General features: G+C 45.0%; 7 protein-coding genes across 7 annotated transcripts; 3 read left to right on the top strand and 4 right to left on the bottom strand.

Moving 5' to 3' along the window:
• Nucleotides 1-2561: 2561 nt before the first annotated feature.
• Nucleotides 2562-2990, bottom strand: BKA55DRAFT_590959 (endoribonuclease L-PSP; the record flags this gene model as incomplete). Its single annotated transcript, XM_046195169.1, has 1 exon — nt 2562-2990. One exon carries the CDS (start codon nt 2988-2990, stop codon nt 2562-2564), a length of 429 nt encoding a protein of 142 aa, XP_046052514.1.
• A 1766-nt stretch (nt 2991-4756) lies between these two features.
• On the bottom strand, nt 4757-6194 carry BKA55DRAFT_590958 (uncharacterized protein; the record flags this gene model as incomplete). The annotated part of the gene is made up of 6 exons (XM_046195168.1): nt 4757-5145; nt 5206-5336; nt 5389-5612; nt 5664-5905; nt 5958-5994; nt 6051-6194. The coding sequence occupies 6 exons, from the start codon at nt 6192-6194 to the stop codon at nt 4757-4759; spliced, it is 1167 nt and encodes a 388-aa protein (XP_046052513.1).
• A 1485-nt stretch (nt 6195-7679) lies between these two features.
• Nucleotides 7680-8938, bottom strand: BKA55DRAFT_636778 (hydrolase; the record flags this gene model as incomplete). Its single annotated transcript, XM_046197036.1, has 2 exons — nt 8131-8938; nt 7680-8052 (listed from the first exon to the last, which is right to left on the bottom strand). The coding sequence occupies exons 1-2, from the start codon at nt 8853-8855 to the stop codon at nt 7680-7682; spliced, it is 1098 nt and encodes a 365-aa protein (XP_046052512.1). The 5' UTR covers nt 8856-8938.
• A 1143-nt stretch (nt 8939-10081) lies between these two features.
• On the top strand, nt 10082-12124 carry BKA55DRAFT_559484 (Rec8 like protein-domain-containing protein). Its single transcript, XM_046191985.1, has 2 exons — nt 10082-10569; nt 10619-12124. The coding sequence occupies exons 1-2, from the start codon at nt 10306-10308 to the stop codon at nt 11930-11932; spliced, it is 1578 nt and encodes a 525-aa protein (XP_046052511.1). The 5' UTR covers nt 10082-10305; the 3' UTR covers nt 11933-12124.
• Nucleotides 12125-12995: 871 nt separating this feature from the next.
• BKA55DRAFT_590955 (uncharacterized protein) lies at nt 12996-13530 on the top strand (the record flags this gene model as incomplete). Its single annotated transcript, XM_046195167.1, has 2 exons — nt 12996-13097; nt 13150-13530. 2 exons carry the CDS (start codon nt 12996-12998, stop codon nt 13528-13530), a joined length of 483 nt encoding a protein of 160 aa, XP_046052510.1.
• A 4115-nt stretch (nt 13531-17645) lies between these two features.
• BKA55DRAFT_672532 (uncharacterized protein) lies at nt 17646-19954 on the top strand. The gene is made up of 4 exons (XM_046197997.1): nt 17646-17937; nt 17993-18683; nt 18735-19434; nt 19497-19954. The coding sequence occupies exons 1-4, from the start codon at nt 17703-17705 to the stop codon at nt 19773-19775; spliced, it is 1905 nt and encodes a 634-aa protein (XP_046052509.1). The 5' UTR covers nt 17646-17702; the 3' UTR covers nt 19776-19954.
• Nucleotides 19955-20630: 676 nt separating this feature from the next.
• On the bottom strand, nt 20631-22090 carry BKA55DRAFT_535667 (uncharacterized protein; the record flags this gene model as incomplete). The annotated part of the gene is made up of 5 exons (XM_046189724.1): nt 20631-20980; nt 21063-21089; nt 21283-21385; nt 21720-21772; nt 22003-22090. The coding sequence occupies 5 exons, from the start codon at nt 22088-22090 to the stop codon at nt 20631-20633; spliced, it is 621 nt and encodes a 206-aa protein (XP_046052508.1).
• Between the last annotated feature and the right edge of the window lie 1212 nt (nt 22091-23302).

Raw genomic sequence — 23302 nt, 5'->3', positions numbered from 1 at the left:
GATGATATTGGTTGATCACTTTTCCAACTTGTGCTTGGGAATATATAGGAGGTATAACACACATCAGATAAGCTGGAGTCCTTGTCTGTAAACAGCTTGTACTTCCTGTATATCCCAACGGATAGAGTGTGCTTTTTAGTTTCCATGCAGCTGGACTGATCATGAGACGGTATCATGAGATAAAGGAATTTGGCTCAGGTGGCCTGACTAACCGCTTGGGGTAACTGGGCAAGACATTGTGTGGATGAAGTATCACATGTGATTCTGCGAGTAATTGTAGACTCAGCGAAAGGCATCGCATCTTCCGTTCCATAATATGGCAAAATTCTAACCTGCATTCTCTAATTAAGTAGCTGCGGCATGCACAAGTCCATGAAGACTACAAGCAATATTGCGGAATCTCTAAGAATCAACAAGCCGCGAAATTCTTCTACCAGCAATAAATTAATCTAACACTAAGGCGTCTACTCCGAGTCGGCAAGCGAAGTAGCATAAAAGCCATTATATACCTGAGTAACTGCTACCTAAAGTCCGTTGCTATTATAGCTTTGGACACTTGCAGCTTCTTCTTCTTCTAAAGTAACCTTGGATTTTAGACGTGACCTCGCACAGTATAAATGTCACGATCATGAACGACTGTGTACTTTAGGGCCTTGAAACCTATGACAACATTCTATCGTCCCTGGGTGTGAGAGGGAGGTTTGTTCAGATTCAAAATAGGCTGATAGCATTCTCAGATTTACCGAAGAAATACCAACTCCTTCCCAAAGACGATTTATCACGGGCTCAAAATCATGGCTCAATTGGGGGACAAGGAAGTATGGCGGCTTCAGAAGGTAGGAGGACGGAGGTTTCGAACTATCGATTTAGACTCCACTCCCTCGGACTCGCGCATTGACCTCGTGAGTATGATGAATGGGGTGGCTCAGAATTAATGGGTGTGTATGAGGAAGTTAGCTAGGCCGGTAGGGGCCAGTCTAGATAAAACTTAATAAAGGACATAAGGGCCTAATACATCAGGCTCACATTTCAATATTGAATACTTTATTCACTTGAGTTAAGTGCATTTAGGGCCCACGGCCAAAGTAGAAATAGGCTTCTAATTCCGACAACATGGCCGGTTATAAGTTAAATTGATCTACTAGGATGTCGCCACCCTAGACCTGGAAGTAGGCTTGTTATTGCGAAGAGAAAACTGTAAATGCCCAGGACTGTACCTGCTATTAAATAGTGGTAAATAGGGAAGATAGCGGCAAGAAACAAGGCGGAAAAACAATCTTCTTTTGATTAACTTCCATTTACCCTATTTATTACTTTTAAAAGACGTAAGGGTCACCTGGCGAAGATACAGGCTCTTAATTAGTTAATATTTGCTATTGCAAACCCCGCATCTGACGTCATTATCGTCATGGGGGAAATCTAGATATTTTGGGCGGGGATGTCATCGTTCTCAGTAAAAAGGACTAAAACAACAAAACATATTAGAGATAGGTATACCTTTAGAAATCGCATACTATCTTAATATTAACTTAATATATCTTAAGTCTTATAAATTATTAATATAAAGTATTAAAAGAGAGAAATTAGAGATTTTAAATTATTTAATTAAAAAACTTTACTATTAATACTAATTACCTTAATGCTAAGAGACAAACAGCATTAATACAAGCTGTAAAGGTTGGTGATAAGGATATAGTTAAATGTCTGCTTGAAATTAAAGGCATTGACGTAAATGCCTTAGGTATATATAGAAGTTGTCTGCTCTTGTGGCAATTCAGAAGTATATTAATGCGCTGCATTTTATGCAAGACAGATTAGAAGTCTTGGTTAGCATAACTATATATATTCAGCATTTCCTCCTATATAACAAAGTAACTAACTCCTATCTTGCCATACTTGCTTCCTATATCTGACATATCTAAGGATTACAGAAGAATCTTGGGATTGGGGATTCACTGGAACATGAGTTGATATTCACTGCCCAGGCATCACTCTTCCTATCTGCTTTAGCAATCAATACACTACCTCCAACACCGCTGCAGCTATCTCAGCTTCCTCTTCCTATTTAACTTATCAAAAACTGGGGTCGATGCGCCAAGGCCTGGGTCACATGGCTCAAAGAAAATGGTGTTATCAATAGCTCGAAGCAACCAATGAAGAGAACGGTAAGTCTGAGAAATAGAATGGATCTCAGCTGCAGTACTATATGTTTAGCTTAAGGTATTCATTTATATGCCCATATAAAGATAGAACGATCAAGAGCCACTGAATTGCCCCCTACTCATATATTCAACGCCCTGAGAACCCGGTCATCAAGTTCATGCCATATTGTAAATTTCGGCTCCTCCAACGGCAGCTTCGTCCCTTCGAACATAGCAAGGCTGATGAGACTGTGTCTCTTCCGAAGGTATTCCAAGCTCCTGTTGAGCGATCTTGTCACATACAAGTCGTATCCACAAAGATCTTCGTTCCGGACTCTCATTTAGCCGTAGATGAGTATACAATTCGTTACACAGGCTTGTCAAATTGACACAACACTTATTAATGGTAACCCGAACCCCCTAGTTATTTCCCGTTCTAGGTTCATTCTTCTCAGGCAGTACTGCCTCAATCTCAACCTCGATATGCATAGTGTCTAATGCCAGCTTCGAAACCTCGACGGCCGTCCACGTAGGCCGATGATTCGGGAAACGGCGCTTTGAAACCTGCACCAGTGGCTCAAAGCTGAATCGCAAGTCGGTGTGAAACGATCGCACCAAGTAGACGTCGTCAAATGAAAGCTCAGAGTTGACTGACTGTAGTGCTCTTAAGATGTTGTTGTAGGTGGTCTCAAGCTCTTGCTCGATGACGCAAGGAATCTCGCCGGTCTCGTTCCAGCCACCTTGACCAGAGAGCTTGACAATGTTGCCGACTTTAACAGCTTGTGAGTAGTAACCGAAGTCAGAGAAGGCCACGCCTTGGCCAGGGTAGTTGAAGAGTTGGAAAGACATGGTAAGAGGGCAGCAGAGAAACGGTATGAAAGTCTTAATGGATGATAGGCAGTTCACAGGCCAATGCCATTAGAGGTTCGTGTGTAGTTATAGATGTTCGAGTTTCCTTCTTAATAAGCACCTGCTAAGCGATATGCATGATTAGTCACATGCACGTTAGTATTACAGTACGCATTATAGTAAATTTAGCCATTGATAGGAGTTTCCAAGAAGCTATACGGTATGTGCAGGCTGATAAATGCTGACTGTATACAAGTAGAGTGATTGTCATATCACTCACCTTTGTCACCGGAGTATTTTGCTTGTCTCGGCTGCACAGCGGGGTCACGTTCTATGCCGTGGGTAATAACAAGACTTGTGCTAGTCCTTGGCTGTTGAGTTTCACATTTAAAATAATTCTTATTCATTAGAGTATTTACTTAGGCAACTCTGGGCCTTAAGGGTAAGCCAGGCTATTCCTAGCCACCAAGATAGTAAATCGCTTCGGAGTACAGAGATCCATCCTTATTGATGAAAGGAAAAGAGGTATCACCACATTGGAAACGAATCTCGTCGACCTTTAAGACGTCGCTGACAAGTCTATTAATTCAAGCAATCTTTTTCGCTCTAAGGCTGCAGAGAATTGCCTCGTGTACACACCACTTCCCCTACACGTAACCTCTGTGCAACCTTCCTACCCTGCACATCCTCTGTAGTGTGCCTTTTATCCCCGTTACAGCGTCTTCTGTATTGTAAGGGATGCGCTGCAAACTTAATCTTAAGGTCTATAATATGAAAGATCAAGCGCGAGGTCTCTTTTTCTAATTATACTGTAAAGTTTAAAAGCCAGATGCTAAAACCCATCCTATGCAATTAATTAACGTATTACCTCCTGGCCATATTATTACTTTACTAGCAGTGCCAGTTAACTACTAGGCTGAGACGATAAAATACGCGATAGCGTAGTACTCTTGCAATTCAAACTTAACATTTATTCTAACCCTTTAAGCATGCTTAGTGCGACGTCGAGTAATGTACATAGTGGAGCCATGGCTTGGAGAAAAGCGTTACGATACCCAAGTCAACCCTGGTACCTTTTTAGTTTTGGCGCGATTCATGACTTACAGTTTGTGGATCAGGAGAATGTCTCTATCCTTCCTCTTCAAGAAGAGTGGCTTGGCCCTCGCAGCTATCATAGCATTGGTGACATGCATATGCTGGTTAGTAACTCTAATAGCTCATCACCATCCTTGTCGGTCCATTGTCTCTTTTTTACTTTAGCTTTCCTTCGCTGTGGGCAATTGTAGTAGATATCCCCTCATAAAAAGTCTTTTCTACTTCCTTATTCTTTTGTATAGCATATTATAAAAATATTAAAGGTTTAACTCTAGGTATATAGTATGATTAATCTATTTACCTTTTAATCTATATACTTATTATATATATTATTAGAAATTTATTATTATTTTAGAAGGGAATTTCGTCTTACTATAATTAACATATTATAAAAAAATAATTATAAGTCCTATATATGCGCGGGGACATGTTTCTGCTTGTCCCCCTCTGCAATTTTAAAGTACCTTGCTAATAAAATAACCCAGTCTCTTTCCCAATTACACTATACTAAGGTACGAGGGTATCTTAATAGCAGACTTCAGAATGTAATCGTGCAGTTACATTTCCTCCTATTAGAGTGTTTACTAACTACTTATATTTAAATTGTAATATAAATAACTCTAAACTTTGGTGATTGCTTTTCTCCTTCACACTGTTTCCAAGCTGCCTGATCAGGGTTGCTTGGAACCATCTACTATCATCTCATTCGTGATGGAAACTTGACTCAGGTCTGACCCAAACCCTCCAGCTCCAGCTCCACTCTGCCCCGTGAGAGTTGACGTGTATTTGATGCCACTTGGGTGATATCGATCGGCTGCATGGCTCTCAAAGTCGGATACTAAGCCGCGACCACTACCATCATCTGAAACGGCCAGCTGGTGGGTTGAACTAGACTCGTCGTTGGGAGCACTCATGCTTATGGTATCGAGGCGAATGGACTGCTTCCTTTGACTGCGGCTATACGAGTTTCCGTAGCTGTTTGAGCTTGCGCCAGTGACTGTTTTTGGGTTTGTGCAGGTAAAGATAAAGGTACACGCTGGACGGATTACAGGGAGAGAAGCTGTAAAATAATGTTAGTTATTCTATCGCATTTATGCTGAGCCTCGAGAGTAAAACCTACCAGAAACATTAATAAGGTTCACCTCGACTGTTGCCCAAATAACGATTGTTACTATATTCCACGTCAGATCTGGTGATGTGTCGTCAAACACTCTAGCTGCGACAATTAACCGAATGCCGGCCGCGCAAATACTTCAATTATTAGCAAGTCCATCAATGAGCATATGTAGTAAAGGCCGCTTACAAGAAACCGAACGTGAACATAATCATAATGCCAGCCTTTTGCAGAGTAGGCAGCTGCAGCTTTCCAATCTCCAACATAGGCAGAATCAAGATGGCGATATCAATAATATTATGAACTAAAGTAGTGCCGAAGAAGAACTTTTTGTCCTCGATGGCGCAGTACCCGCCGGCAGTAGAGTCCCAGAAAGCCTGTACGGGGACGCAATGAAATATCCCCATAAAAAGCTTGTAATAATTATTAGATTCAATTCCTGGTCAAGAGAGTAGAGTACTTACTCGGAAGATAATCCATGTTATAGAACATCCAAATAGAATTTGAATTGGAAGTCTAATATTCGTGACGCAAAACATACGCCAGTACAGACTTAAGATAGAGACCTTGGCAAAGAAGAGGCCGAAAGCATAGAAAAGCTCTGCAACAAAGAGCACGAGCTTGCTTTCGTAGAGTGCTTTGTCAAGCGTTATGCCTTTGACATCCACAACATCCATGATATGAAGTCCAAGGCCGCGGTTGATCCCTTTCCAGTCTTGTTAGCCAATTGGTCAGTCGACATGCGCAGATGAACCTACAGTAAGGGATAATAATGATCCAACCAATGGAAATGGCCTGTAAGAGTTAGCAATTTGGTTGCTTTACAAGTCAACGCAGTAGCAAAGACGTACATAACCGCAGAGCGCAAAATAGTCATCCCATGACAGAGAATTTCTCTTGAGTCTACGACTCAGTAGGCGGAGTATTGTGATGATAGTCGCCGCTGCAAACGTGACAAAGAGCACCACCCAGATATCAGTCTGTTTGGACTCCATTTTTGTCTCTATGTATAAGATATCAATCAAAAGCACCATCAAGTCAGGACGGGTATGATTCAGCACTTTAGCCCATCAAAAATCAGAGGGCAGCGTGAACTGGAGAAAACGCAAGGATAAAGAGCGTCAACATGAGGGGATTGAAAAGATTATGTACAGAAGACCCCCTGACGGCTTGTTAGTCCATGCCGCATCTTGCTAAACAAGCAAGGGCCTGTAACTTTCTTCCTCTTTTGAGTTTGAGAAGTGCGAAAATTAGAGGCAGTACTCAGCACGTAGATCTCGGTGCTATTTGGTTAGTTTCTTATAGCGTTACCGTTTCGTTGGATAACTCAAGTGCCGTAACAACAACCCTTATCGGTACTTGCCGCGCTAATGACTCAATAGTATAGGTATAATTACGCGGCAAACTTAACAAAGGAAGGATTTGAGTGGAGATGCTAAGTGGAACACCAAAAGGAGGATATAAACTATAGAGATCTTCGGTGCCGGTGTTGTAACAAAGAGTTGCTAAAATTCTCGCACCCACGCCATCGGTGACGATCATACCGTTGGGGATCTACAATGCCAAAGCCGAAAGTCTACTAGCGCGTTGAAGTTCTCCAACGAATTTCATGAAGATATTCGACTAAGGCTGAAGGGTGACACTAGTGACTGGAGCTAGTCCCTTGATGTTACAGTCACTAACAGACTTGTCATCCTCTCCAGGAGAACCTGTTCTCCCAAGTTCGATAATTGACGGTCATAGCTTTTGTACTTTGTTCCAGGTCATCCCTGAATTGTATATAAAAGATAAGGCTGCGCTCCTCTACCACTCTGATGCAGGCAGCGAGATGGTTTATAAGTACAGATCAAGCACTTGTCGAAAGGCTAAAATTAACAGTGACATGCAAGTGGAGATTGTACGTAGAAAGGTGAAGTAAACTCCCTGAACTTTAATTCTCTTCAAGTCAAAGTTTATTGTCACGGAATTTCCCGGTGGCTTCGCAAGTGGCATATCAGCTGCCATCACTAGTCGCAACGGTCGTTTCTACTGCAGTTACAATACCCCTGACGGTGACATTTTTTCCCTTGCCCTATGGATGAACGAAGCTGTCGATCTCTATAGCCTGGTCTGCTTATTCCGGCTTGCCAGGTCTCTTATTCCGAGAGCCGTTTACTTTGATGTTGAAGGAGGGAAGCTCGCTCCCTCTGCTCCATCCCCCTTTCTAATCACCGAGACAATCAGGTCTAGCTTGCGGAACTAGTAGTGTATTGGCGACCTCCTCGGAAGTCCTACTTTTAGTTTTACCCCACCACATGGACTCAATGTCCTGTTTCAACATGGCAGATACGCGGCCGTTTTCCATCAGAGCAATCCAATATGGTGCCACGAAGTGCCTTTAGGATATATTGAGGAGACTTAGAAGTAATGAGAATAGATAGAGAATACTTGCTACTGTTAATTTCCGAATAAAAATTAAGTCGACCAAAGAAGTATTGCAGTTAGTTTCTGATATGTTCAATTCCCCCACACCAAACTCGCTGGATTGAACGCGTTGCTCGAATGTCGTTGATGGGGTTATCACGGAGGAGCACCAAGTCGGCTCGTTTTCCTGGCTCAATCACCCCACGATCACTCAGTCCGAAGCTCTTCGCGGGTAGAGACGTTGCCGCCCGCAAGGCGTCAACCGTCGACATGCCGGCCTCAACCAGGAGCTCTAATTCATGGTGTAAAGCCTCTCCGTGGCGGATCTGAAACGGTGAGTCTTCCTCCTCGTTTGAATCTGTCCCCACCAACACAGGCACACCAGCACTGTATAGACGCATAACTGACTCTTTGCAATGCTCGTACGATTCAGTCCCGATAAACCATCTCCTGCCCTTGATGACGGTCCACAGGAGTGAGGGTTGAAGCAACAGTCGCACTATGGCGCTCCAGCCTAGAGGCTTGCACATAGTTTCCATCATGGTTAGGGTAGGGACGGATACCGACTTGTCAGTCATCATGCGCGCCACAGACTCATCGTCAAGTGCTTTATCCCGCGGGACGTGCGTGATGACGTCTGACCTTGCCTCAAGCGCCATTGTGAAGGGAATATATGTCGCTGCATGGGTAATCACGAGCTTCCCTTGTTCATGAGCTGCAAAGACCAGGGCATCCAGCGTTGGCTGATCCGGCCCCGGAAGGTCGGCAATAACTTTGATGTAGTCTGCCCCCTCGGCTAGCCGGTCTCTCACAAAGCTCGAAGCATCTCCCGATCCGGAAACGAGGGTTTCTGGAGGAATTGGGAGTAGCTTGCTGTGAAGACTTCCGGGCGTTGTCGCGGGAATACATGCGCTTCGGATGTCGGTAAGGCCTTCACGGTTACGTAGTGCGTGTAGCTTCTCTGGCCACCACTCTCCCATCCCCAAGGCTGTGGTTACACCCCAGTCGGCCATTCGTTGCAGATGTCGTTCGCCTTCAAGGTGGACGTGCGAATCGATCAGTCCCGGAATGAGAACGCCGTTGGCACCGTCAATCTCCTGTGCTCCAGTAGCATCTGATACGATGACTCCGCCATCAATCACGACTGACGTGGGCGCGGTGAGTTGCTCGCCATTGAAAACTCGAACATTCTTGATGGCTACTTTCTGAGCCGTCGTTAACGCATTAGATATGGGATATTTTAGAGACTCCATTTGGATTATGGAGTGCCCCGTAAAGATTCTTGCTGTTGATATTTGTATTCACCTGCCTTGTAGAAATATGAAGCATGTGAAATTCATATCCCCTCAATTGCCGAAGGCTTCCGACAGATCATTTAAGGGATATCTGCCCAATTAGAACGCGAGAAGGAAATGTGCATAATTTCCTACCTAGGTTAGTCCACGATAAATAATCCAACAGTATTTCAAGTTACAAACCGCATCATTGCTTTGCTCAAATCCCCAAATTAACTGTTACTTCTTCTTCTTATTACTGACCGGCGCATATGACCTTATTGAATTTCTTGGCCTTGGCTACCTAACCCGGTGACCCTAATAAGCAACGCAATTAACAGCGCCGCCCAGACCAGGTGGCAACAGAAGTACCTTTTGCTTGGTGCGTTTTAATTAGCTATTGCCCTTATAGTGATATAACTCTAGCCTTGAGAACTCTTTAGAGACAAATTATATCAATATTTTAAATATATTTTAATCTACTGTCTAATCTAATTTCTATTTTATTTATTTATAACAGCAAACTTTCTATTTTTTAAGTAGTTTTATTATGTATTCCTGCTGCTACTAAAACTAAACAGACATTCGCCATCCCTTAACCCGGTCCTACTTGACCTATTAATTTCCGGTCTTTTAACCATGCTTGGGCGCCAGATTGCCGGGTTTTCAAGCTAGATAACGCGAAGACGGTATAACGGCGACGCGGGAAGCGAACATGACGCGAACACGGCGCGATTGACCCTCGGAAGATTACAGGAAACCAACTTAGCTGCAGGGTAACGCGCATCGACAAGCTAACAAACCTTAATGTATCCCCAACCCCCGGGATTACACAGGAATTAAGGATGAAAATTCAAGGTGCGTAGATATGCTGAAGGAGGGATAAGGCAATTGCAGACGGAGATTGGGCAAGGTAATAGAAAAAGAAGAATGGGAGAGAGAATAAAAGTAGAAGAAAATAAGATAGAAAAAAGAAAAGAAACAAATGGAAGTAGCGTACCTGGCAAGCAGGCACCACAGCAACTGTTGAGCTCCGACCGCTGCAGAAATGATGGCAAAGTGACATAATGTTATCCGCTGGGTGCGCAACGCTAAGGACTTCTTGCAGCAGGCCAGGCTTTCCAGCCATCGTTTTGACACCAGCTGCCTTTAACCAACCCAAATAGATGTTACCCCTAGTGATAGCATTAACATTAGGGCAAAACAATTAAGACTCCAAGCCTTCTCCCTCGCGCACTCATTTCTAATGTTTAGGTCCCAAATTCCCCATTCACACCAATCGCCTTCAACCTAGATATTTGCCTCCAGAATATCTCTTTTATCACCGCCTTTTGCTTTGTGCCTCGTGCTACCGCTTTAAGCGCGTACCGGAATCTACTTACTGTGCTTATTGCTGTGCTTTCTGCCCCGCCAAAAGCTCCAATACACCATGTTCTATTCCGAGACTCTTCTCCGGAAAAGCGGGCCTCTTGCCAGCGTCTGGCTTTCGGCTACCTTCGAGCACAAGCTCTCTAAGAAACATATTCTGCAATCGAATATCGCCGATAGTATAGCGGTCATTATCACACCCAGCCAGGCGCCTATGGCCCTGCGACTAAGCAGTCAGTTACTACTTGGTGTTGTTCGAATTCACCAGCGCAAAACGCGCTACTTGCTCGATGATTGTGACCATACTTGGGTAAGGATGAAGACGGTATATAGCATTCTCTCTTCCTTCCGACATCATATAATAAAATGCCTAGGCCTTTCGACCAACCGCTGAGCATGATCTTCCTGTCAGCCGACAACTTCCTGAACGCGAAGCACTCACGCTTCCCGATAAGGTGACGCCTTACGACGGCTTCGAGCTACCCCCTACTCTGGACGTGAACTGGCTTCTGTCCCAGATAGAGGAGGTAGAAATAAGCCCAATCAACCGCAAGCGTCGCGTCAGCTTACGTGACATTTACTTACCAGAAGAATTCGGTCCTAGTCCTGACCTTGGCCTGCATGGGGAAGTGTTAGAGCCCATGGAAGGCCTTGATCTTGAACTAGATTTTGGTATTGAGCTTGGCCGAGAAGCGCCAGCTCCTCGCCCAATTGAGGAGGAAATGGTTAGCGAGCTAGAAGCCATGCCGCCGGAGAGAGAGGACGCTGAGCGCGAGCCGTCTCTCGAACTAGGGTTAGCCGGGATTCCGATAGGTGGTGAGGAGTTCGAGTTCCACCCGGCCGACATCAGTCGCGCTCGAATCACCGAATCCCCTCTCTCCGAGATCGATGAAGCACTTGCTCAGGAGGTCGAGGCCGAGTATGACGCGATCCGCCAAGCTGAACTCCACGAGCCTGAAGAAGAACACGTTGTTATGCGACGGCCTGAGCAACGCACCAAGAAACAGAAAGTTTTGGTCCCCGATGAGGAGATTACTCTATCCAGTGCCCAAATTCGGGAGCAACAAGCTAACCGTGACAACATTACTAAACCTACGGCATTCCTCCCTCGGGACCCTTTCTTGGCCACTTTGTTAGATATGCAAAAAAGCGGTGGTTTCATTTCCTCTATTATGATGGAAGGACGAAGCTCCGCGTGGGCACCCGAACTACGAGGGATGCTCTCTCTAGATGCTATTCAAGCATCGACAGAACTAAAGCGGAAGCGCCCTATTGAAGTCCCTGAAGTTGGGCCCGAATACGGCGTTTCAAAGTCACCACGCCTAGAACTTGGCGACGAGACCATGGCCGGTGAAGAAACGACTTTTGAAATCCCCACCTTCGAGGAGATCACTGCCCCTCTGGCTTCCCCCGCCGAACAACCCCCTATCTCGATACCTACCGAGCACGCCATCCACATTCTACGAGACCAATTCGGTCCTGAAGCTGCGAGCAGCCCCGGCAGGAGAGCGACCGCGTCTGTCGTCTTCCAAGACCTGCTCCCCGAACATCGGACCACCAAGGCCGAGGCTACTAAAATGTTCTTTGAGTGCCTGGTGCTTGCCACTAAAAATGCGATCAAGGTTGAGCAGGGCCCAGGGCTGGGGGATGATATCCGGGTGTGGGCGAAGGAAGGCCTTTGGAAATGAGCCAAGTGAGATGTGAGCGGCGAGACATCACACCCATCGGAGTAGTCTCCCATACTACTAAAATACAAAGAATACCCAAGATTAGCCATTCTTCACGCAGCCGTAAGCAGCAGTCAGGCCAAAACAAAGACCACAGGAAAACATAAAACACACTATAAACTTTATTAAGTTTATATTAGTTAAATCAATAGCTAAAATACTTACTTGATTTACTTTTATTATTAATTATATTACTTATATTAAATACGTATTAGTTTTAATATTCTACCTATTAAAATAATTCTCCTTCCTTTAAGGTCTGTATTAATAGGGAGGAACAATACTGGCTATAATAATAATTCCTCTTGCTCAGATTAAAGGTTATTAACTATAATGGTAGTTGCTGTCAGATTCGGCCAAGAGGCCTCAATCACTTCTCGACCAACCGAAATATTGGCGAGACTGGTTCTCTAGCTGAGTGTCGGGAAAACCGCGGCTCATATCGGACGGACCGTAATTCTCCGAACAGCATCTCCCCTGTGTGAAGCTAAGACAGGCCATTCATAAAAGGGGCTCGCTTCAGATAATAATCTAGAAAACACAAGGCTTAATGAAAACCTCCTTCTATGCTTAATTCAATGCCCCATAACTGGTTGTCATACTAAATAATAACTAAAATCACTATTACCTAATCGTGCTCTAGCATTATTTCTAAGAAGGCTCGATTTAAATCAGCCAATATCCGCCTCAGCTCTTGACAGAGTTGTCATTATATCATCGTGACAATGTCTGAGTCTAGGAGTTCGGAGCATAAAGTCCGACTTCACCGGAAAGGCATGCACCTATTCACATTGAACGAAACGGGGCGTTAACCAGCGACACAGACAACGTCGAAGCGTGGCAGTGCGCTCATGAGATTGCTGTCCCAGCATTCCGTAGCGATCCGTTGTTCGCATGGATGTTCATGGAGCACAAAGACGATGACGAGCGAGAGGAGCGCCTCCATGTCTTTCTCAGACCTGTTATCAAATCCGCTCCCATATGCGGCGGATACATCCTCGATGCCATGGACTGGGGTTCCATGATGGTTGTCTCGGAACCGGGACAGAATTATGATGGTCTGAGATCTATTATCTTGTCTGGTGGTATCCCAGCGACCTTGTCTGGAGGGTTGAAACCAACTTATGTACGTATCTGTATCCTGTTTATTGCCATTACAATAACTCATTTTGTGTTAGCGCCTCCTCATCCAATACCTCAAGTATGTCGACAAGATCAAGCTTAAGGTCCTCCCCAAGTCACGTATCCGTGATTGCTTCTATGTCCTACTCACAGCAACCGAGGCCTCGCACCGCAAGCAAGGTCTCCTGAGCGCCATGATAAAGTACTTGATGGAAGAGGCGCGCAGGGTTGCTAAGCCAGTATGGCTTGAGGCTACTTCCCGGTACTCAATGAATCAGTTTCTTCGGCATGGTTTCGAGCTGGTAGAAGATATTAGGGTGGGCGAGGGCAAAGTGAATAGCCAGGGGAAGAAGGAGGCCGGCGGCGATGGGGTTCTGATCGCTTGTATGATCTGGTGGCCAGAAGAAATGAAGGAGACGTTTACAAACAAGAGTTAAAGGACTCTAAAAATGGCTGGACATGACATGATGGCAGTATAGTATCAACTCTGATACCGGTCTTACTAGATCAGACGCCAACGTACGCTACCCTAGTCAATATTTCCAGCTTCTTAAGAGTGAGCTAGGAAACCAAGAATGCCGATAACAGCAGGCTAGCAAGAACAGGCTAGGAAAGATTAGCGCGTCCAACCGAGTATCCCATATCTCTGGTGACTGTTAGGTTATTTACCTACTTTTTTTTTAAAAAAAAAAAAAAAGAATCTAGCATACATTCTCAACTTCCTAGCTGAGAAATCTAATATCAGAGATTCTAGGAGACTGTTTGATTGCTGATGGACTGGTTTAGTCGAGTTTACAATGCGTTTGAGGAGAAGGTCCTATTCAAGAGGGGTGACTAGGTATAGGCGAGGTAGCAACAATTTGACTTATCCTGTAGCAATCGCGCAGACCGTACCCATAGTGTCTGTCGCCCGCATTGACAGGTGCCCTTCTGCTCATAACCAAATAGTTCTGCCATTTGCACGGATTGCAGCTGTACATAGAGCACTTCCGCCTTCTAATATTTGCACCTCTATCCGCTTACAAGATGGTTGGCGGTGATTAAGCATTTCCGAGTATAGCTGCCAGCCGGAGGGTTTCCAATCGTCCTCGTTGATAGCGTCCCAGTATTCATCGCCCTCGCCCTGAAATGCCTCCAGCTCATACATCCACCACTCAGTCATTGGTTGAATGGTAATTAGGTCGTTTTTGATACCACTCTCCTCGTCTATCAGAATATCGATTTCATGGGATCCTTTTTGACGACGCTCTGCGATCCATTGGCGTCGGCAATGATAGTGTCACAGTCTTTCTGCACGTGGTCTAGTGGAGAGATCTAGCGTCTCTCCGCTGCTCGAGACACGCATGCCCATCAAGCCAGCAATCCGCATTGTCTTGTATGTTATGCCATAGTTCCTTTGCCATACTTTAAGAAAGAGCTTCAGCTATAGCACCCATGTCCTACTTGAGAAGCAATCCAAAGGACAGAACAGTAATGTCGGTCTATTTACCGTAAGCAGCAAAGAGACCACATAAAGCCTCAAGATGGCGGTTAATGAAGAAGCCCAGCTAGGTCAGGATCGTCAGCCTCACATGGTCTGGTCGTAGGATCAGGTAGCAGTAGTGATTGTACGGTTTAAGCACACCAGAATAAACCCGTTAGTTAAGCTGATAATGTCGTCTTCAAGACTTGGCTGGCACCGCAGCCTCTTTAAGGGGCATGTTACATAAACTCACAGCGGAGGGGTGCACGCCTATGGAGCCCAGGTCTATTGGTTGCCTGAAATCAGGTATGGCGTCGTTGCGTTCGCGAACACGGCCCTTACTTCAAATGCAGTGCAGGAATCCTGGCATGGAAGTTGATTCAGGACCGACTCAAAATCCCAGAGAACGAGCGTTCTGATGTCAAGTCTAAGTTTGACACGCCTTCCATTGTCCTACGAAATATTTACTAACTAAGAAAGATACCAAAAGATGATGAAGCAATTAGCCCCTTTTGCAGATGAGTCCGTTGATATTATCTACCCTGATCGTCCTAAGCCGCCTTGCCCCCTACTGTGAACATCGCGGACTTGCAAGGCATATACTACGACCCAGGGTATGGACGAATTACGTTACGGGGAGAACATCACCCTGATAGATCAGAAGAGAAAATTCTTGTAGCAGACCGCCACGACATGACATGGAAATACCAGGTGAGGCTGCATCACGTTTCCGGTGACTATTGGATTATCTACCTGCCTTTTTTTGGAGAATCCAGGGTATATAGTCGAGTTCGTAGCTGGAGATTTCGAGATCGGGAGTAATGGAAAGGTGGTTGGAATGCAGGTGGACTGGGTCAACCGACCTACTGGTGAGATGGAAGGAAGGGCCCTATTCAAGAAGCTTAATTAGCTATGAGTTAGGTTATAACAGCATGAAATAGCTAAACACGAAGTAGTTTTTGTGTGTTTGTAAATTGGATGATAGTCGTATTGCAATTCGAGACAACAAAGTCATAATGAACAAGTAGCAAGGAGAAGAAACCGATACTATTGTTGCTTCTAGCTCAAAATGCCAACGAAAACGACGTCGAGCTCGTAGCGGCCTTGGAGCGTCGGTGTGTTTTGATCACTAGTCATCAAAATTGTATAATATTGATCAGAAATATGAGGAATTTCGTGGCAAGTAAGAAAGGCAATGCAAGGTTCTCGCCGCTATAACCACTAGATTGGAGACGCAAAGCCAGAATATGGGATTGCTGATGCCCTATCTGAGTGATAGCGTGTGCAAATACAGCCATAATTACAAAGCGATTCGGTGACGTCCATATATCGAAGCTAATATGCACAGCTGTGGAGGCGTTACAAAGCTCTGCCTTAATCATAGCAGACCCGAAACTCTCTGCATTACCGACCGGTTTAGAGAATTTATAAAGCTCTTGAGGAAATAGAAAAGAACCTCCGTCTATTGCTGTTTACGGCTTTAATGCAAGCTCTGTCGAAGGCATGAAAACGGCTCGGCAAACCGGCAGCAGCCACAACAGCCCCTTCGATATCGTGAGCAAGGCAGAATCTGATAAATATTACTCTGCATAGAGAGGCTTGAAAGTAGGCAGCTAATTACGTAACAGATGCTCAGGGCCGTGTGCTGTATAGTGACATTTGTGAGACACTAATATCATAGGCTAGTAATTTGAACTTTGGGAATGAATAGGCAATTATTGGCTGTCATTAGCTGTAACGTGGCATGTCGAGCCCCGCATACTTTGTCAGTATTAAGTTGTCCTCCGGCAGATTCTCCGGCTCCGCGGAGATCCCTTATTTATGGGCAGATGGTATATTACCGATTTTCCCTTAAAGAAGGAAACCTCTTACTATATTACAAGTATCGGCCATAGCCTAGACTAGTTTCTTTCCTTACATATTATATACCGATTTGTTGTTTTATAAGTTGTAACAGAAAGTGTAGATAAAGTGGCAAAAGAAAATATGTTCTCGACTGATATTGCCTAACTTTTTTTAAACTAGTACTGCCTAAAATGCAAACCTGCAGTAATGAAAAACTAGCTATGCACTTTGCAAGCCGTATTTCGTATTACCTTTGTTGAGCTGAGGTGATGAGCTGCAAGTTTACAAGGGCAGCTCAATAACTGTCGTCTGTTCGAACAAGTCCTGAACGTTACCCATGGACCGATCTACTCTTGTTGACATGAGAGTGCGGCAGGGGATGTCATTCTGTTGTTGTAGTCTGATGGTTGTTGAAAATGTAGATGTCTGCGGTTGACAATTCTCTTAAGTAGGGCTCTGATTGCAACAGCGTGTCCGCAATCAGTGACATACACGGTTCCAAGGACCATCATTAGTGCGAGCGCAGATTGTCGTCAACAAGTATTTGCATGCGAGATGCAGAGGCTTAGTAAGATGATGTTAGGGGCCCAACAAAAGAAAGGTCGCCCAGCAATAGGATGTTCGAGTTTCCTCACCCCACGACAGCCGCAGCTGACGCCACTGGGAGAACCTGGAGGAGTGGGTGGCTTCACAGGAAAATGACGGCTGGAGGGGTTGTAGGTGTTTTCAACCCCGTGGAAAGGGACGAGCGTGATTATTACCGACGCCTTGTGGCGCTATTATCCTGGCATAGCTGGTCGGTGAACTAGTCATTAACGCCCCTCGTACCACCATTTAACGCATCGACACACCGACAAACGCCTTAGAATGATCTGTCATATTACAATCACAGCCTGTTGTTAAATGAATGGGAAGGAGTGAGCTGAATTTACAGATTCTGATGTATCAGGCACTTTATTCTCACTTTCCTGTCCCTGACAATGGTAGGCGATGGAGGCTAAGCAGGAGATGGCGCTTCGAGCCAGGTTATTCTATTGATCTTACTTGCGTAACTTTGTCTTGTTATGTAAAAGCTCCTCAGTGTCGAAGTGCATATCAGCCAAGTGTCATGCTAGGCAGACTCTTATACGAAGAAATGCGGACGCCCAAGCTCACCATTCTGCACGCCGCCGTCAGTCAGCAAGCTGTGCGTTATTATAAGAAGCAGATAAATCATGTTCCTTCCCGCAGTCTCCAGTATTGTCCCCATCTGGCTTCTCCTGCCATAACATTCTTCAAGATATCCCCTGAGCGTAATCTACCATGAAGGTCACCTGGAGGCATGTGCCGCTCTTACTTACTCTTCTCTTCCAGAGTTCGTTTGTCAAAGCGTACAACTGGACTGAGTGCAAGATAAGGGTCGAGAGAATCAGAAATGGAACTCTCGTCCACGACTCGATTACAAAGGACAACATCTCACAATTTCTATACCATGGTCCTGTTCCCGGGCTGCATCCATCCTTCCATAGGCCCGACTACCTGTCATTGACTTTAGATGGTAATGTTAAAATACCAATTAAAATGAGTCAAATCCTGACTGAGTCCTACCATAGGGTGCCGAAAAATCTGTGGCGATCCCATCGACACCTTTGAAGCGCCGCAAGCTCTCAGTGTTGCTGCTACCTGGGTGTTTCCCCTGGCCATCCTTTTCAGTCTTCCATGGGAGTCATTGCATGAGAAAAAGGTCTCAAAAACTCTGGCGGCGGCTTCAAACTGGCTAGGATCGCCTCAGACTGCCCTAACTGCAACCATATTCAACTTTCGAGGAATCAGGAATTGTCATCGAAGAGTCCGCGGTGTCGGCTTTGACAACTGGATAACTCGTCACTATAGCAATGCCCTCTACGTCCTAAGCGTTCTAAATCAGTTTGATGGTCTAGAGACACACGTTCCCTTTAACAACCCTAGAGACAGTCAACCTACCAGAATGCTCAATGTCCTTATTTACGGCCTTTTCCGACCACTCTCAGTCCAAGACGAATCCGATGTCAGACACACTCGGCAACTCCTCTCGGACCTTGCCCACCAACTGCGGATGTTTCGCCGCAAAGGCGTCATTCCTACTCTGGCAAGCCTTGGGACTTTTCTTGTCGCTTTTGTTTTCTCCCTTGTCTTAACCTTTGCCGAGCTAGGGGATGACAATACACCATTTGCCCTATCCTTTGGACTCCTGCTTAGCTGGCTTCCCCCGCTCGTCATCTTCACCATCGTCGACAGGAATCCAATATCGGCAGATCGCTCAGGGTAGATTTCTTGCAGAACTTCATTGTGGTGTTTCATGCTAATCAATCTTAGTGAGCTAATATCGCGTTGGCTATTCAATGTTGATGCAGTCATGAGCTGGGCTAAAGGAGATAACCCGAGACAAATTGTTTACCAGCGAGCTGAAGACCCTGAGGATACACAGACGATTGACAACATTAGATGGTGGCGCCCACAGGGCTTACCAGAAGAGAATGTGCAAGTCGCTGAGCAACCCCCTCCTCAACTAAACCAGTTCGAATTGCGGGACTTAGGACGCGCGCAAGTCAACCATCAGGCTCGGAACGAAGCTCAGGAACAAAACCACCTGTGGAACCACGTTGGGGAATTTATTGGACAGGGACGGCAACTCAAGTACTGTGGACTTGTCCATGCCGTTTTAGTGGCCACAGATGGCGTAGAGTTTAACCATCTAGGAGACAATGATCTCCTATTTTATGCTAGAAAGACAGCCATAAACCTGAGTCGACGGAAGCCGAGGTCATGGTATGTCGTTGCGGTATTGTCTTTCCTCCTCGTATGGTGCGAGATCATGATGGCTTTCATGGTTGCCTTCTGCTCCCCGACAGTTGGCCTAGGATGCCGATCGCTGAGCTATCTGCTCTTTGGTATTCTAAGTTCGATCAGCTGGTTTATTCACCTCTCGATGGAGCCGTCAAAATGTGTGAGATGGATCTTACATTTCTCTAACGGTCTGGCTATTATCTCTCTTATTGGGATAACAGGAGCTCAGGTACGCAGCTAATAGCTTATCTATCCGCGGAATGGAACGGTCGCTAACCATGATCCTTGAAGCTCACAGGTGTGATGAACAACTGCTACTGCAAATCCTCCGCTCTTAGCATGCCAGGCATAGGTGGCTATATGGACTTTGAGAATGCGGCATTTTATAGAGATCACTTCAATTCGGGATACTACTGGGGCTTTGCTGCTGTTCTTGGGGGTGCCATACCCTTGATTGCGTTCCTAGTGGCACTCTTCTGGTGGGTGAAATGCAAGCATCTTTGGAGTGCAAACGAAAAGGGCCAAGGTAATTTTCACAATAATGCTACTGACAGGTTATGGTTGGGGTAGCTCTATTGTTTATGGCGAGAGATTGTATCTTGCCTGCCGGGCAGACACTCGTGTTAACGCAAACAAGGAGAACCTATAAGCTATTTATTGGGGCGTACGCAGAAGCCTGGTGCGCTGTAGGCTCTGAGACGCTACCCTGATAATTGTCTAAATGGTTTTTGCAAAGAATTGAACAGATAACACCTCCCGACTCCGTTTTCCTGCGCCAGACCGAGGCTATGATGTTCAACCCCTTTGCATAGAACGTCGTGACCCTAAGGTTAATAAGCTGCCCTAAATCCCTCTAGCCTTAATCCAGTACTTTGTACTTAAGTATTTATTCGAGATAGACGGAAAGTACTAATGGCCAGGTTTTTATTTCAAGAGAAGCCGATTTCAGCTTCTTTACCAGCACCTCCGCACCTCTAAACCTACCGAACATCAGCCCCATGATAAGTTCCCTATCATCTCATCGCGCGTAACTAAGTGACCGGGCCATGATCAGAAACCGGGGTCTAACTCTCTAGCCCAGGTTTACATTTTGCTGCTCAATCAGGTTTCCGATGGCCTTCGTCCTCCCTCTTTATTCCAGCAAAGAGACTCAGGGTATCTTAGTTGCTGTCATACTTCGAACATTTCAAAACTGTGAGATGTTTTGGTTTACGGGTGAAAGGAGGATGATCATGTTGATATGTAGTCATTCATAGCTAGAGGCATTTTTGGTGCTTTGATTGTAGGCAAGAATAGGAATGTATTAGATACCTTTATTCTAATGCACTCTAACTAGCTATAACCCTCTGTAGGACCCGGCAACAGGTTCTACACAGCTAAGGGATATGTGCTGCTTTAATGGAAATCGAGGTTTCCAGAAGCGAGCTAGTTGGGACCGCCAGACAATTCTCGGGTGACTGTGAAATCAGTGGTAACCACGACAGTTCCCTCGATATCCGGTTTCCGCGTTTCATTGGGCGTTCTGGTTGTAGCTAGTGCCGAATTCCGGCCATAAGAGATCAGCTCTAGTTCGTCACCCAACGCTTCCTCATCAATACGGGCCCGTGATGCAAAGGACCTATTGCTAGATGGTTGACGTGAGGACGTATGAATGTAACCGTTGGTACTACGGTCTGATGTATTTCCGGGGGACTTCGATTGTACGAAAAGGCTTTTAAGTCCAGGGAGAGAGACAACGATCACTGCAGTACACATTTCGATAGTGCACCATGCATCTGTAGAAATGGTAGTATATAAACGTTAGAATAATCCTTTTGCAGTTGATGCTAGAATAGTGAAAAGCGATTAGAGACGTACTGCCTGAAGGGTCATCCAGTTTATAATCTGTTACAATATATGCAACAAAGCAGGCAGTGCTGATTAGCATTGTTATCAGTCCTAAGGAGAAGACGCCGGCCTATCCTTTGCCGCCGGTGAAGCTTCAAAGAGTTGAGGACAAAGAAGGGGAGGCAGAAGACTAATAGTCAGATAATCAGTTAGGCGGGGCCTTGCAACAAGTAAATCATAATCAACGTACGTGATATATCAGTAGAGATATTTAATGCCCAGTTGACGGTAAAGTCAGTAACAGAGTTCCAAATAGATTCTAACTGGTTCTCGAGCGACCTGAAGACATCGAACTGTTAGCATACAGACGTGCTCCTATACAAATGGGCTCCTCACCAATTGTTCGATATAGGGCGTGTGTGTAAAGTATCAGTCAATACTGATACAAGGAAAGCCGCGGCCACAAATCCTGTGGTAAAATATAGTGCTAGCCTTAAACGCCGGAAGCTTCGTGGGATTAGCCACCAAGAGAAGACAATAATTGAAGCCTTGGGCCAATAGAGTACTATATCGAAAAAATAACATCCTATAAAGACAGTCTGATATAAGTTAGTCATTGTCCATATCGTTCATTATTTGAGCGTGTGTTTCTGAATTAATATAAAATACCACTCCTACAGCACGTACCTTTAAATATTCGACAGAATCAGTGTAACCTGTTGCCGATTCGACAGGATGATCTGTTCCAAGGTTCAAAGCTTTAATTGAGCAAATAAATCAGCCCAAAATGAACATCCATCCACACCATACCAGATAATCAGGAGCCGTAAGAGCGCGCTGCTCTAAGCCGAGTCGAACCCATCCACGTAAAATAGTTACTAGCAACGCCAAGGAAAGTGCGACCCCTTGTATTGTCTGTCAAATACATTAGGAATGTCTCTTTGCTAGCCTGTAAGATACTGATGCTTACGATCGAAGTGAAAACTTCCATCCTGCCAAGCAGGAATACAGGCCCTCCAAGGCTTATTGCTGTCTGACAGTACTACGCGCAGTACCATAGTTTTGGGAAGAACAACCCTGACGGATCTTTAGCTGAGTATACTATATATATGTGGAAGGGGTAACAGATCGGAAACGGTGCAATGTCTGTGCTTACCAAGGAGTGACAGAAGGCTTGTCAAGCTGTAAATTTTACTACCCAGTCGTTACAAGTCCTATGACTTAATAGGCCGAAGACCGCCTTCCGGAACAGAGCGGCCGGGTCTACCTTAGCTAGCATGGCTCGGATATCCCCACAAGCCAGATAGTGAAGTTTGATACTGTTACTAGCTTTGAACCACTGTTTTGGAATAAATCTATGTACCTCGCGGTGTTCCCGTTATTTAAAGAATGCAAAGTGTTTATCTGCCGTGTATTTTCTCTTTTAAGATAGAGAAAAGAGTGCTAAGACTACTGGTACACTTCGTCAGGCTACGCTTGACCTATTAGTCTGCCATGATCTTGCCGTAAGGCTGCTGTATGTTTTATTTCTAACACTTCTTTTCTTACATATACTCTATACAAATCACCTAAATAACGGAAAATTCGACATCTAAAATGGGATTTTTAAGCCCCTGTCTGGAAATTATTAATAATACTAACGGCGATAATCCGGCTGGGGAATAGATTCGCCTGTTTAGTTATCCAAAACAAGATTATTACTAGGGGATCTAGTTAGTATTAGATCTGACCTTTCCCTTCTTGCCGCAACGTATAGCCCCTAATCCCCATAAGTTGACCGCCCCTATTTGCTAGCCCACCCAATTCAAGAACATCATTTAGAGATATCGCTTAAACATACCTCGATTACATGGTCACAGTCACTCAATACGTAGGCATTTTGGCGCCATTTGGAGGTTCTAGCTGCCATTCAGAGCACATATCCTGGTTTCTTTGCCCGTTTCGAAGCGTTGGGGCGGATCAAGATGCCTATACATCTCCTCACGTGCCTTCAGAATATCTGGGACTTTAGCAATCTTCTCATTGTTACCATAGGTAACCTTCTTCCTCTTTTGGACGTAGCTCCTCTAATTAATACTCTAGAAGACCTAGTACAAGATCGTGACTACTCATCATGGCTTTTGACAGTCTAATCCCTCGCTGATCTTAGTGGGGAATAGGCGAAGTGATTAACCGAGCTACCGCGCGGAGGGAATATTACTTCCGCGAGATGTAGCAGCTTTAATAAAAGCTGGGTTAAGAAAAGGTTCTTAGGCATACCATTTCTTCGG

Source organism: Fusarium redolens (genome assembly GCF_020744475.1).
Source record: "Fusarium redolens strain MPI-CAGE-AT-0023 chromosome Unknown BKA55scaffold_4, whole genome shotgun sequence".
NCBI classification, from domain to species: Eukaryota; Fungi; Ascomycota; class Sordariomycetes; order Hypocreales; family Nectriaceae; genus Fusarium; species Fusarium redolens.
Note: the sequence above shows the minus strand (reverse complement) of the source record. Positions and strands in the feature narration are given on the sequence as shown.